We start from the raw sequence: 14,348 nt of genomic DNA on the forward strand, positions 1-14,348 counted from the left end.
CGACACATAGTAGTGGAGCATCAATGAGCAAAAGTGCAAGGATAACAAGGTCAAGGTTGCCTGAAAGAAATAGCTTTTAAGTGATAAGGTCGCCAATTTGTATAGTGAAGGTTATTTGTTTGTTATATATGGATTTTGCATTACATTATGAAACAATATTCCTATTCCGGACAGAATATTTGTGGGCCAATTCTGTAACCAATTTAATTCTCTGTTAATTATAGTTTTAAGATTCAATTTTGTTTGTTGCAATAAAACAGGTATTTATAATACTTCGTTTTATTATTCACTTTCTTATAATAGCGTAAAGTGCAGCGTCGAGAAGGCAAGCAAGAGAGAACGGAGATGAAGAAAGAAGATACGTCTAGATGTCAAAAATGACATTTATACTTTATAGTTTATTTGGAACGAGGAGTTTTCAAATTCATAACAACAAATCTATTTCTATACTTATACTAATATTATAAAGAGGAAAGGTTTGTATGTATGGGTTTCACGCATAAACTACTGGACCGATTTTGATGAAATTTGGCACAGATAATCTTTAGACCCTAAAAAAGAACATAGGCTACCTTTTATTGCTAAATATGTACCACGGGCGAAGCCGGGGCGGACCGCTAGTCATAAATAAAGAACTAAGTATAATGATACATACCAAGTCCTTGCAACGGGCGCGTGACAAACATATATGTACCGTTGAACTGCTAGCGCTAGTGTCAACCAAATACTGGCGGTGTGAAACATGGCTGGTATCACCTGAAAATAAATGTTTAAATGTATAAACAAATAAATATCAAAATCTTAAACGATCCATAAAATATAGATTAAATTAAGATAATTTTTTAAACAGTTTTCGCAATTTTTGAGTATTTAGTTAGCCTATGCACAAACTATTCTTTTTGGTTTTCTTAACTTATCAGTTAAGAAAACCCCGTGACTTCGTTTGCTGTAATATTGAAATAACAAGTCACTACATAGTATTCAATAAAGTCACTTCCCGCTGTCAATCCAAATGTAAAACTACGCAACGGATTTTAATGTTGTTTCTTTTAATAATAATAATTAGAGTAGTTCTCGAGCAAGGTTTCAGTATAATATGTATATTTAGTTAAGAATTGGACCAAGCGGTCGAAGCCGCGGACGGAAAGCTAGGTTAATTAATAATTATAAATTATAAGCAAGAGATGTATATGTATAATTTTATATAAATTATGCGCTATTTTAATTAATAAAATATTACGCTCCATAAAAAATAAAAAGGATCCATAATGGTACGGGAGCTATTAACGTTAAAAAAAAAGTCATTTTAGTATAGTTGGTTTTTTGATATACTGTTCCTCTTGCTATTTCGGTTAGAGTCCGGGCTGTCTGGCTGGTCGCAGTGGTTGCGTTTTTTAGTGCGCATCTTATCTGCACAGGATAATTTCCTTAATTTTAAGTCATTTTTTAACGCGTAATTTTTAATATTTTGCCTTTAGATAGATCCATCAGATATAATTTTTTTATTGCAAGACGTTTTTTTCGTTGTTAAATAGGTGCCAGACGCAATTTTTTATTTCGTTTTTATAAAAAATTCAAATTATTTTAGAATGTCTGTAAATTTCATATTATGTTCTTCAAACATAATATAATCTAAAATTAATTAGCCAGACGCTAATTCGATTGTTAAGTATTAAATATGTACAAATAAAAACGTAGTGAAAGTAGGTAAGTATAACAATTTGGTGATTGGAGATATGGTTGGTATTGGTATATGGAGAGATAGTTTAAAGTGCAAGAGAGATAGAAAGGGTCGGCCGCGAAAATTAAATAACAATAAAAAATAACTTTTTTTTCGAAAATATACGATGCATAGAAATTGAATTGTTCCTACTCTAGGATTCCCTGTGTTGTGGGAACAAGTACCTTCCATTGGTACATTTTATTCCTTAGGCTAAAAAATAAACTATTAGGGTACATCAACAATCTTCTATACAAAACAATTTTTTTTATAACTAACTAGCGACCCGCCTGGCCCTGGCTTCGCACGGGTGCAATGCTGATACTAAATACACTACAGAAAAACTGTGAACGTTGAATATAAAAATATAGCGGCCCGCTCCGGCTTCGCACGGGTATAAAATAAATAGCCGGGCGGCCGGCCGGTACCGCCGCAAACGCTACGTCCCGCAATTTTTAAATCTGTAATATCTTCGAAAATATTCACTTAAATCATACGGTGTAAAGGGCCATATAGATCTATATTAAATGAACAATGTATTCAAGGTCTTTAATTGGTTAAGGATTAATGCTGTACCTATTGGTTAAAATCGCTTCGAAAATTAGCCATTATTATTTGTCGTAAAAAGTAAAGGACAAAAAAAGTTATTGTGGGTTATCCATAAGAGATAGACATATACCATCACGGACTTTTCTGTAGACCTTTTCAATGTGTACTATTATAGTTAGTACCTACATTATTTTGATAAAACTCGTAGGGTTCAGCCTGCGTTTGCACTGTATGTGGAAAAAATGTAATTATTTACGACATCACATTAGAAACCTCAAAAATAACACTACTTTTCCACTATTTAATGGGTGTTATTATACATATAAACCTTCCTCTTGAATCACTCTATCTATTAAAAAAACCGCATCAAAATCCGTTGCGTAGTTTCAAAGATTTAAAGGGACATAGGGACAGAGAAAGCGACTTTGTTTTATACCATGTAGTGATGATGATAACAATATTAATTCATTAATCTTAATATATATACATAAATCTCGTGTCATAATGTTTGTCCTCAATGGACTCCTAAACCACTTAACCGATTATAATAAAATTCGCACACCATGTGCAGTTCGATCCAACTTGAGAGATAGGATAGTTTAAACATGTAGGTACCACGGGCGAAGCCGGGGCGGACCGCTAGTATACTAGCTATATAAATTCATGCTAACTACTTTAGTTAAATTCAATACAAACTTAAACATGCGAGTGTGTACTGTGTGTGTGTTCACGTGTGTGTGTCTTGTGTGGTGTGGTGTGTGTGTGTTGTGTGTGTGTATGTGTGTACATCATTATTGAAACTAATTTTCTAGTTGTTTACAGATGATGGAATATTGGAAAACAATAACAATTCCTTAGACGATAACATAAATAATTCTGACAGTGTGAGGGAAGATGATGATGATGATGATGAAATTTAACAATGTAATTGTTTAACCTTCATTGATATACTTAGATTTTATTCTATTTTCAATGTATGGTAACTTTAATATTTTATTTTTCACTTTTATGTTTTTTTTTTCATTTTAGCTTTTATTTATAAGAACAAGTGTAAATAATATTGTATTCTTGCAATTATTTCCTGTCGCATAATTAAAATACACTAGCTGATGAGCTGCATGCTTCATTACTTTTTTTTATTTATACACATTATTTATTACTTAACAATCGAATTAGCGTCTGGCTAATTAATTTTAGATTATATTATGTTTGAAGAACATAATATGAAATTTACAGACATTCTAAAATAATTTGAATTTTTTATAAAAACGAAATAAAAAATTGCGTCTGGCACCTATTTAACAACGAAAAAAACGTCTTGCAATAAAAAAACTATGTCTGATGGATCTATCTAAAGGCAAAATATTAAAAATTACGCGTTAAAAAATGACTTAAAATTAAGGAAATTATCCTGTACAGATAAGATGCGCACTACTAAACGCAACCACTGCGACCAGCCAGACCGCCCGGACTCTAACCGAAATAGCAAGAGGAACAGTATATCAAAGAACCAACTATACTAAAATCCTCACTTGTCAACGTCGGTAGCTCCTATACGATAAACGGAATTGTCATAACAAGTACGAAAAAGCTTATTTAAAACGTCACAGATCAAATCAAGGAATTACTGCCATTACCCTTGAAAAGAAAATAATAACCAAATTACATCACAGAAAGGAGACAAATGATTCTTAAAACATTTCTAGTCAAGTACGACTCAACGATATTTGATTATGATAATTTCTGGAATGTTCTTGTCATATTTTTTTAAGTTCTTCGATGGTAAATTAAATTTGTAGTATAAAATTTCGTTATTGGTTAACGTAGAGACATTAACACATATAATTTATTGAATGTATACTAATAATAAATAATAATATAAAGCTGAAGAGTTTGTATGAACGCGCTATTCTCAGGAAATACTAAGCCGATTTAAAAAAATATTCAATCCTGATAATCTCTGAGTGTTATATAGGCTATTAATTATGTACCATCGGCAAAGACAAACCGAACTCAAACTCAAACATTTAATTATTCAATTAGACTTCTTCTAGAAGCACTTTTGAACCTATACATAACATATTTTTATCATTTACAACCGATACAGGGTACAGAGATTAAAGACAAATATTAAATCCTGTAATGTAATCAAGGACCTAATTTTTTTTTATGTCAGAGCAATCAAAGGAGCAGGTGGGCCATGAGTGGTCACCACCGCCCATAAACACTTGTAACACTTCTAGTGTTACAGGTGCTTTGCCGGCCTTTTATGGACAAATAAGCTCTCAAATTAATAAATATCATATATTTTTATTCAAATAGCGAGTATAATTAAAACAAAACATTATGTTTTATTGAGTACAGTTTCCAAAATTAAAATATTTTAAACTTGTTATTTTATGAGTGTCTTTATTGACATCCAGTGCGGAAATTAATTTATTTCGTTATATAAAAGTGTAATTTATTTTATTATTCAAATACAATACCCTGGGAGACCCGTGTCCCAGCAGTCGCAGTGGGAACGTATATGGGCTGATGATGATGATGATGATTGAAATAAAAAAATTTAAGTGATGCACCAAACACATTTTCGTACAATGGATAAAAATACCAACGTTCGAAAATGTTGATGAAAACGAATAATGTATTTTCTCTTAGAATTACATCATTTCATAATGTAATATATTCAAAATTTTAATAATTCACAATTATAGCAATAAAGAATATGAAAGAACATTCTTATTTAATTGAACATAAAACGTGTTGAAATACGAGTAAAGAGTTCCCTTCGAACTAAGCCTTCGAAGTTTACTCTTAGTCTAATCTGACAATATGGAATCAATAAACAATTACCTACTTATAGACAATAAGAGCGTATACGCACTATGCGGGTAGCCGCATTGCGGGTAGCCGTCCGGCTGACCGCAAGCACAATTATGTACGTGATATTCATTTCTATGCGCACTGCGATGCGGCTACCGCAGACCGCACAGTGCGCATAGAAATGAATATTACGTACATAATTGTGCTTGCGGTCAGCCGGACGGCTACCCGCAATGCGGCTACCCGCATAGTGCGTATACGCTCTAATAATATTGCAAAGAAGAATATAAAAGTCATCAGAAAAACTCGTCTCTTCACAAAATAATGTAACATCAAAAGGCTTGAAAGTCATCCGTGATATTTAAATTAAACTTTGCACATACAAAATTGGATTTCCCGCGAAATTATTAATTACCAATCGCAAAGGAAAGGTCATGACAGTGGTAAAAATGGACATTCACGATTTTCGGTTCGCGTCTCTTTGAACAAATTTGCACAGGACTTTAATTAAAAATAAATAAAATGCGTGGATATAATGAGTACACAAGATAAATGGAATTTTTTGTTGTCTGTTACAGATTTGTACAATGTACGAATTTCGTAACGTAAACCCAAAATGTTAGATGTATTATTTACTAGCTGTGCTTCGCGGTTTCACCCGCGTGTCTCCGCTCCTGTTGGTCTTAACGTGATGATGGCCTATAGCCTGCCTCGATAGATGGGCTATCTAACGCCGAAATAATTTTTTACACCTTGGGTTACATTATTGCATTTTTGGTAAGGTACTCTTAATTTTTTTGAAAATGCAATATAGCCCATGTTGCTCAGTGAAGATGCAGCTTTTTAATGGTGAAAGAATTTTTGAAATCGGTACAGTAGTTTATGCGTGAAAACCATACATACATACATAATTACAAACCTTTCCTCTTTATAATATTATTAGTATAGAAGTATAGATAGATTACGCACAAACTAATAATCCGATTTCACACAGTATTTCCTCTTATATATGTACTTTTTATGTACAACACCAGCAAAAGCGTTTATTGAAGGTATAAAATCTCAAAGAGCATAAAACGTTTCATACAACTGAAGTATTAATCAAAAGAATGGCGGCAAACGCCAGCGATACTCTTTAAATATTGGAACAGTAATTATGACTTGTTCGAAGCTAACTTCACGTTAATCTTTGATCCCAGAATACAAAATGGGAGATATAAAATGGCAACACAGAGCTGTCATTTGTTTAAATTAAGACTATTGATAGAAGCAATTGAACCGCCATTTTTCAAAATTAGAATTTCGTGGGTGACGTCACGCATTTGTAACAAAGGGATGGAGCTATTAAAACGTATATTTTGTCTTTGTCTTTTACATTTTGATAGCAATTATTTCTGCAAATAACTTTTTGTTTGTGTTTTCACTCGCTCGTTCGTTATAGCGAGATATTCTTTACAAAAATCATCTCATATTTTACCCTCTTCAAATTTTGTCTATGCGATAAAAATAGTTTATGACCTTAAAGGTTCCATCTTCTGTTTTTCATAGTTCACATAAATCTCTTAGTGTGTATAACATACAGTCTATACATAGGCAAATAATAGCATGTACTTAAACAAAGTTTGCCAGGTCATCTAGTAAAATCACTACATAGTTTAAAACGAAGTCGCTATCTCTGTCTCTGAGGTATGTATGCTTAAATTTTTGAAACTACGCAACGAATTTTGATGCAGTTTTTTTAATAGATAGAGTGATTCAAGAGGAAGGTTTTAGTATATAATTTAATATGTTTAAGACAAAACGGGCGAAGCCGCGGACGGAAAGCTATATTACATTTATTATTTAATTAGGTAGAAGAGACATGAAATAAAACCACAATAAGAAATTGTTTTTATATCAAACACGCAATTATCACAAGAAATGTAATTAGGAGGTTTTTCCTTTGTTGTAATACTTAATTTCCAACTTAATAAGTTCGGGCATTGTATCATTAACAATGGTCTTCGGTAAAGTGAAAAGATATAAAGGAATAGTATAAGATTTTTCTTGTTAATGAATATTATGAAGTCTAGAATATTCTATGAAGAATGATAATTACGTTCTGTTACACGAAGTAAAAAATTAATTAGTACTTTGTCGCTATTCAGAGTATATTTTATAAGTTATATTTTCGTATTAATTATAATATGTATTCTCACTGAAAATACTTAAATGGTACCTAGTTTTATTGAGGGAAAAAAGCGTCATCTTTATTTGAATAAGAAGAAAGTATAAAATTATAAGATGAGCACAATTATAATAATATAATATCTATACATTTATTTCAATATCTATTACGAATCATCTATACCTACTTTAATACTATAAAGTTGAAGACTGTGTTTGTTTATTTGAATGCGCTAATCTCAGGAACTACTGGTCCGATTTGAAAAATTCTTTCAGTGTTAGATAGCTTATTTATCGAGAAAGGCTATAGGGCCTATAGCCTTTCTCGATAAATAAGCTATATAATATATAGCCTATAGTATAGATATATCATTACGCTAAGACCAACATGAGCGGAGCAATGCGGGTGAAACCGCGGAGCACAGCTAGTTATGTATAATCTGCGTTGTTAGATAATTTCTTTTGATCTGTAATAAATGGTTGGAATGCTAATTGGCTATTGAAAATTAAATCCAAGATAGAAGGTGAACTTTATGTTACAAATTATTGTAATTATTTCTATTCTTTTTCTGTGACTAAACCAACGGGGTAGAAAATTACAGTGATTTTGAGTGAAAATTACAATTAATGGATGGATTCCTAAAATTCATCGATATAAAGTCAGATAATACATATAAAAGGTACCTATAGATATAATAATACAACTAGCTGCTTGCCCCGGCTTCGGCGGGTTGACCCGGTATAAAAAATAGCCTATGTAACGAGGTAGATATGGAGCTTTCAAATGGTAAAAGAGTAAAATCGGTTGGATAGTTTTTAAGCAAAGTCGTAATATGCAAACAAAAAATCCTCTAATGAAAGATAGAGCAGACGTTTCTTAGATGAGCTAATAAATCAAATCTTGCTCTCTATAATATGTATAGTACATTAATATATTATATCCAATAGTTTTTGAGTAAAATCGTAACAAACAAAATAATTTGGAAAATCCAAAAGTGCACGCCTCATATTTTTTTTTTAATAAATATTTATTAATTATTATTTTTGTTTATTTAATAACAATTAAACCACATCGAATCAGACCCTGAAAAATGAAAGGGTTCTATTCCTGAGCATACTCAAGCGTAAGAGAAAAAAAAAGACTCGATTAGTAAAGTATTTCGGTCGCTATCGTGTTAACAAGAAAAAGGATCCGCACATACAGACACACGGACGTCCAAGACAGAACTTTTTTAAACTGTTTTTTAACTAGTTTAAATAACAAAAATGACATCAAAAATATCATGAACGTTAAAAATAGTGTTTTTTCTTAATATGTGTGTGTATGTATTATCTTACAAGTGCAATGTATGATACATAAAGACATTTTAAGTTTGAAAAATCAGATGTTTTGCGCGAAGCGACAGTAGTACCCACCTCAACGCTTCGCTTATGAGGCGTGCAAAACACCTCTAATTGAAAATAGATGAGACCTTTTCTAGACGAGTTTAAAAGATTTTTTAATCTCTTTTTTTATACAATAGTTCAGTTTAATTTCTATAAAATACAGTTAACGTTATGGATTATGCAATCGTAAGATTAAAAAGGCTTATAAGAGATTGTATGCAATAAATTATATTGCCTTTTAACATATATTGGTTTAAAGCAAACACGATCAAGTGAATATTGTTTGCTTTATGCCTTTGTGCATGTTATTTTTCTATTTATAGTACATAATATATTTGAATTGTTGGAATATTTATTCTTAACTAGCGGTCCGCCCCGGCTTCGCCCGTGGTACATAATATTTACGTTTTCTCTACATAAAAACCATCCTCGTACTTCAAGGAATATAATAAAAAAAGAATGATCGAAATCGGTTCAGCCGTTCTCGAGTTATGCGCTTACCAACACATTTTGCGATTCATTTTTATATATAAGATATATATAAATCTCGTGTCACAATGTTCGTCCTCAATGGACTCCTAAACCACTTAACCGATTATAATAAAATTCGCACACCATGTGCAGTTCGATCCAACTTGAGAGATAGGATAGTTTAAACATGTAGGTACCACGGGCGAAGCCAGGGCGGACCGCTAGTATTATATAAAAATCTTTGTAATATTTTGGATAGTATCTTCAAAAATAACGATAAGGTATCGTGTTTTTACACACCTGTTTTTTTCATAAGCTCAGAAAAAACTGTCTTATTTTGGATATGCAGCTATAATATGTTTCTTCATGTGTTTATTTTTAACCAAAGGACTATACTATGAAATTATTATTTAACCGAATATGACAAAATTAAAAAATTGATATCTTGTTAATAAAGAATAATAATCATTTTGATGATTTTTTTATGAATATTAAAAACCATTACATATACAGGAATGTTAGGAACAAAGCTTTGAGCTATACAAAATAAATTGTCAAGAGCAAAGCTTCACAAAGAGGTTTCACACTCATTTCGTGCGCGCTCTAAACTTTCAAGTATTCGTTTTGCATGAAAATATTTTATGTACAGTCGAAAATATAATTTACTCACGTTTTTGAAGTGAAACTTCTTTAGGCGCGAGAGTAAAATTTCAAGCTCGCATCATGGCAATACCGTCACGTCATGGAGTAAGACGACGATTCTTTTATCTTTGAATCTTGCCAAATAAGTTTCACTTCTGACACGTGTGTTCAGCTCACACGCTCTTTTTATATTATTATATAATCTCTGGTTAAAGTGGGCAACCAAGATTTGCCCGATGGTAAGCGATCACCATATTTGCACATTTGCATAGATAGGGCCTCTGCAAATGCCTTATCTTTGGATAAGGATTAAAAACAGAAAAAAGAAGTGGGAAAGGTACTTAATATATAGCTATAGAGCTATAACTGTCTTACCGGCTCTTCTGTAGAAACTACTTTCCGAACCGGTGGTAATTGGTAAATTTATATTGTCAAGAGTGCATCTAGAAGTAATTACATAAAAAAGAGCGTGTGTATCGAGCACACGTGTCAGAAGTGGAACTTCTTTGGCAAGTATTGAAGATACCAAAATCGCCTCCATGACATGACGTTTTCGCACCTAAAAAAGTTTCACTTTAATAAATGTTCGAGTTTACAATTCTCGTACACTATCCCACTACTATCATAGCCAGTTACTGTCCTGTCCTGATACAATTACCCACCAAGTAAGCTAGGATTATGCTAGTAAATTCTAGTACAATATCTTCATATCAGCAGAACCCAGCTGCTATACACTATTGTATTTTGAACAATAGCCAGGAATACAATGCAGTATTTTTAAAGGCTTAACTCCTTTTGGAAGCTAGGTAATATAAATATTCTTTCAGCATGCAAAGGTTTAAAGAGTGAGGTTTATGCTTTTCTGGTGTTTACAAAACTCAAACTCAAACATTTATTAATTCTAATAGTCTTCTAGAAGCACTTTTGAACCGTCATAACATTTTTAGCGTTAACCAAACGTAGTACATATGCAAAATGGGTAAACCAATTTAGCTGTGGTTTACTGAAATTGAAAGTTTTGTATATGGAGTTTTTATAGCGGAATTATACTTGGTAGACATTTAAGAGTTATCTGGATAATTATTAATATACATAAAAATACATATTTTAGTTATTTAGTTCGGTAAGATTATAATTCGTATTTTGCTTGATTTATAAGCACAGATCAGGGATAAGGTTTACATAAACCAAAATATTATAAAAATAACAAGGAATCCTAAAACATTGAATAGACATGTGGTAAAAATGGGATAAACATTCTTCTGAATTCAGGAGGCTAGTCTTAATCTTAATCTTAATCTTAATCTATAATATAAAAATGAATCGCAAAATGTGTTGGTAAGCGCATAACTCGAGAACGGCTGAACCGATTTCGATAATTCTTTTTTTATTATATTCCTTGAAGTACGAGGATGGTTTTTATGTAGAGAAAACGTAAATATGTACCACGAGCGAAGCCGGGGCGGACCGCTAGTCTTCTTATATATAAAAATGAATCGCAAAATGTGTTGGTAAGCGCATAACTCGAGAACGGCTGAACCGATTTCGATAATTCTTTTTTTATTATATTCCTTGAAGTACGAGGATGGTTTTTATGTAGAGAAAACGTAAATATGTACCACGGGCGAAGCCGGGGCGGACCGCTAGTCTTATATATAAAAATGAATCGCAAAATGTGTTGGTAAGCGCATAACTCGAGAACGGCTGAACCGATTTCGATAATTCTTTTTTTATTATATTCCTTGAAGTACGATGATGGTTTTTATGTAGAGAAAACGTAAATATGTACCACGGGCGAAGCCGGGGCGGACCGCTAGTACTATTATAAAAGCGAAAGTTTGTATGGATGTATGGATGTATGGATGTATGGATGTATGGATGTTTGTTACTCTTTCACGTAAAAACTACTGAACCGATTACAATGAAATTTAGCACACATATAGAGGGTAACTTGGATTAACACATAGGATAGATTTTATCCCGGAAATCCCACGGGAACGGGAAATATGCGCGTTTTCCTTTGAAAACGCGGGCGAAGCCGCGGGCGGAAATCTAGTACTATTATAAAGGCGAAAGTTTGTATGGATGTATGGATGTATGGATGTTTGTTACTCTTTCACGTAAAAACTACTGAACCGATTACAATGAAATTTAGCACACATATAGAGGGTAACTTGGATTAACACATAGGATAGTTTTTATCCCGGAAATCGCACGGGAACGGGAACTATGCGGGTTTTCCTTTGCAAACGCGGGCGAAGCCGCGGGCGGAAATCTAGTTAATAATAAATACGTTTTAATAAAGATGACCAAACATAAAAGGGCCTTTTTTCCCCATCTCATTTCAGATATCAAAGGTTTCTAAATAATAAGACGGCTATTCCTACTTCCTTGAAACGTGTCGCGTTTATACCAAATATTAGTATTTTTCCTTTCCCAAAAAGGGTTGATTAGGTAAAGGGATTGTGTTTGTAATATGATTCTTAATAAGTTGTAATAAAGAATATAGTGCTTTAAATATTACAGAAAAAAGGATGAAGTTTGGAAGGCAACTTTGAGCAAAAAATTTAACACAAAAATAGGCAGTTGCAGTATAAGATAATATTTTATACTTTGTACCTATTGTTACCTCTTGATGGAACTGCATTTTATAGTAGGTACCTAAAATCACACAATTCACTAGTTCCACTTTATTTAGATTTTTATTACAATTGTAATATAAGTAACATATTATAGCTCTTAAAATTTCAAAATCGGTCAAATTTCAAATTTAAGGTGCAGTGTATTGCGACGTCCATATTAAGGCTAAGCGATACCAACAAGCTTGTATTATCGTATCCAATTTTATCCTAACACAATGATAAAATGTCTAGGGAGTTCATGGTATGATTATTATAGTATGGGGGCTGGTTGTGAAAATTTATGAAATATCTATTATGACATTATTCTAGTAGCTATTTTTATAAGGTAAGGTAATTGTAGTAAGTTTCATTTATGATGTAAATTTCGATATTTTTATGTGTTCAGCTAAGCTTAACCGGTCAAAACTTTTTATTTGTTGGTGTTTACTAAATGAAAAATAAATCATTCAATATTAATACATTTTTATTTTTACATAATAAATGGTTTGTAAACCTAAATTTGTAAATAAAGATATATATTTTATTTAATTGAAGAATATAGTTACAGTCACTAGCTAGTTATGATTAAAGCTTATATAAAATGATCAACAATGTAATATATTACAAAACAAACTATTCAAAGTTTCGCTAAAGGAATATTAATTAATATCAAACGAGCAGGAACCATACAAACCTGATTATTGAATATACTTGGAACAAAGATAAACAGTCGCAAACAATATGTGTATCAAAGATTAAGTGTAATCAAAAGTTTTGTAAAACCAACAGTCAAATTAACTAAGGAAGACGAATAAATATCAAGAAAAGCATAGGAATATAATATATATGAGATTGAAATTGATTTAAAATGATATAAAGTGACGACGTTCAAGTAATATGCTTTAAAAATAACCTAAGTTTATATTTATAACAGCGTATATAGCCAAAACCTTAATACTACAAGTGCCAGTTATAAAAATAAATAAATATATAAATATTTCAGGACAATTTTCACAAACGGCACGATCTGATCCCATACTAAGCTTTCGCTTGTGTTATGCAAACCAGATGGCTGATATAAATACATATATATAATTTTAAATAAATACTTATACAGTGTGTCCGGACATGACATACCGATATTTGAAGGGGCTATTCTCCAGGTATTTTTATCGACAATTCAACCCCTCTACAGCCCCCTACCTCACACCCCTTCAAAATGGTTTTCGAATTTTTAAAAGTATGTTTCATCACTCTTATCAATTAAATGTGTTTAGTGGTCCCTAGAATAACTTGTTATTGTTCAAATAAAACCAAATTTAGTATTTTGTGACACTCACTTTCGAAGTTATTACAATTTTCATAAATTCACTATCCGAATTGATAGGTTTGCCATTTTGAAGGGGGTGAGGTAGGGGACTGTAGAGGGGTTGAATTGTCGATAAAAATACCTGGAGAATAGCCCCTTCAAATATCGGTATGTCATGTCCGGACACACTGTATAGATAATTAACACCCAGACACAACATCTATGTTCATTACACAACAAGCCAACCGGTCAGTCAAATATCAAAGTTATAAATATATTGTTACAATCTTACTAATTATTATCGAAAGAGTTGTATGATTCATGATATATTGGCAATAATATAAAAAAAATAAAAACGTATGGGAATAGAGCTTAAGAGCAACAAAAATAATACATTAAAAAATTAGTCTATTTCAAACATAACAACTAACTCCCGGACCATGAAATCTAAAAAGCTTCGATGTGGAACATATAAATCGGTTCGAAATGCTGAGCTACAGAGCTCTACAATATTTCAATGTACGGAAAATATCGTCATATTCCTATTACAGAATTGATAATAACTTTTGCCAGCGTCGCCCTTATCATGCCATTCCGCTCTGAGACAATGGGCAGAAGTGTTCTCTCGAGAATCGAGTGGAAACTTGTTTTGGTATCTTTA

At 32.2% G+C, this 14,348-nt stretch overlaps 1 protein-coding gene across 5 annotated transcripts in view; it reads right to left on the reverse strand.

Moving 5' to 3' along the window:
• The window catches only part of SPR (G protein-coupled sex peptide receptor), a 238,108-nt gene that overhangs the window by 16,448 nt on the left and 207,312 nt on the right, over window positions 1-14,348 (reverse strand). For all 5 annotated transcript variants that reach the window (XM_089711916.1, XM_089711918.1, XM_089711917.1 and 2 more), the window contains one exon: window positions 656-756. In XM_089711916.1, coding sequence (XP_089568042.1) covers window positions 656-756 — 101 coding nt within the window. The remainder of the gene's footprint in view (window positions 1-655; window positions 757-14,348) is intronic.

This window comes from Colias philodice, chromosome 27 (genome assembly GCF_061535455.1).
Source record: "Colias philodice isolate Cphi_HAF_F1 chromosome 27, ilColPhil1 Martin Lab GWU primary, whole genome shotgun sequence".
NCBI classification, from domain to species: Eukaryota; Metazoa; Arthropoda; class Insecta; order Lepidoptera; family Pieridae; genus Colias; species Colias philodice.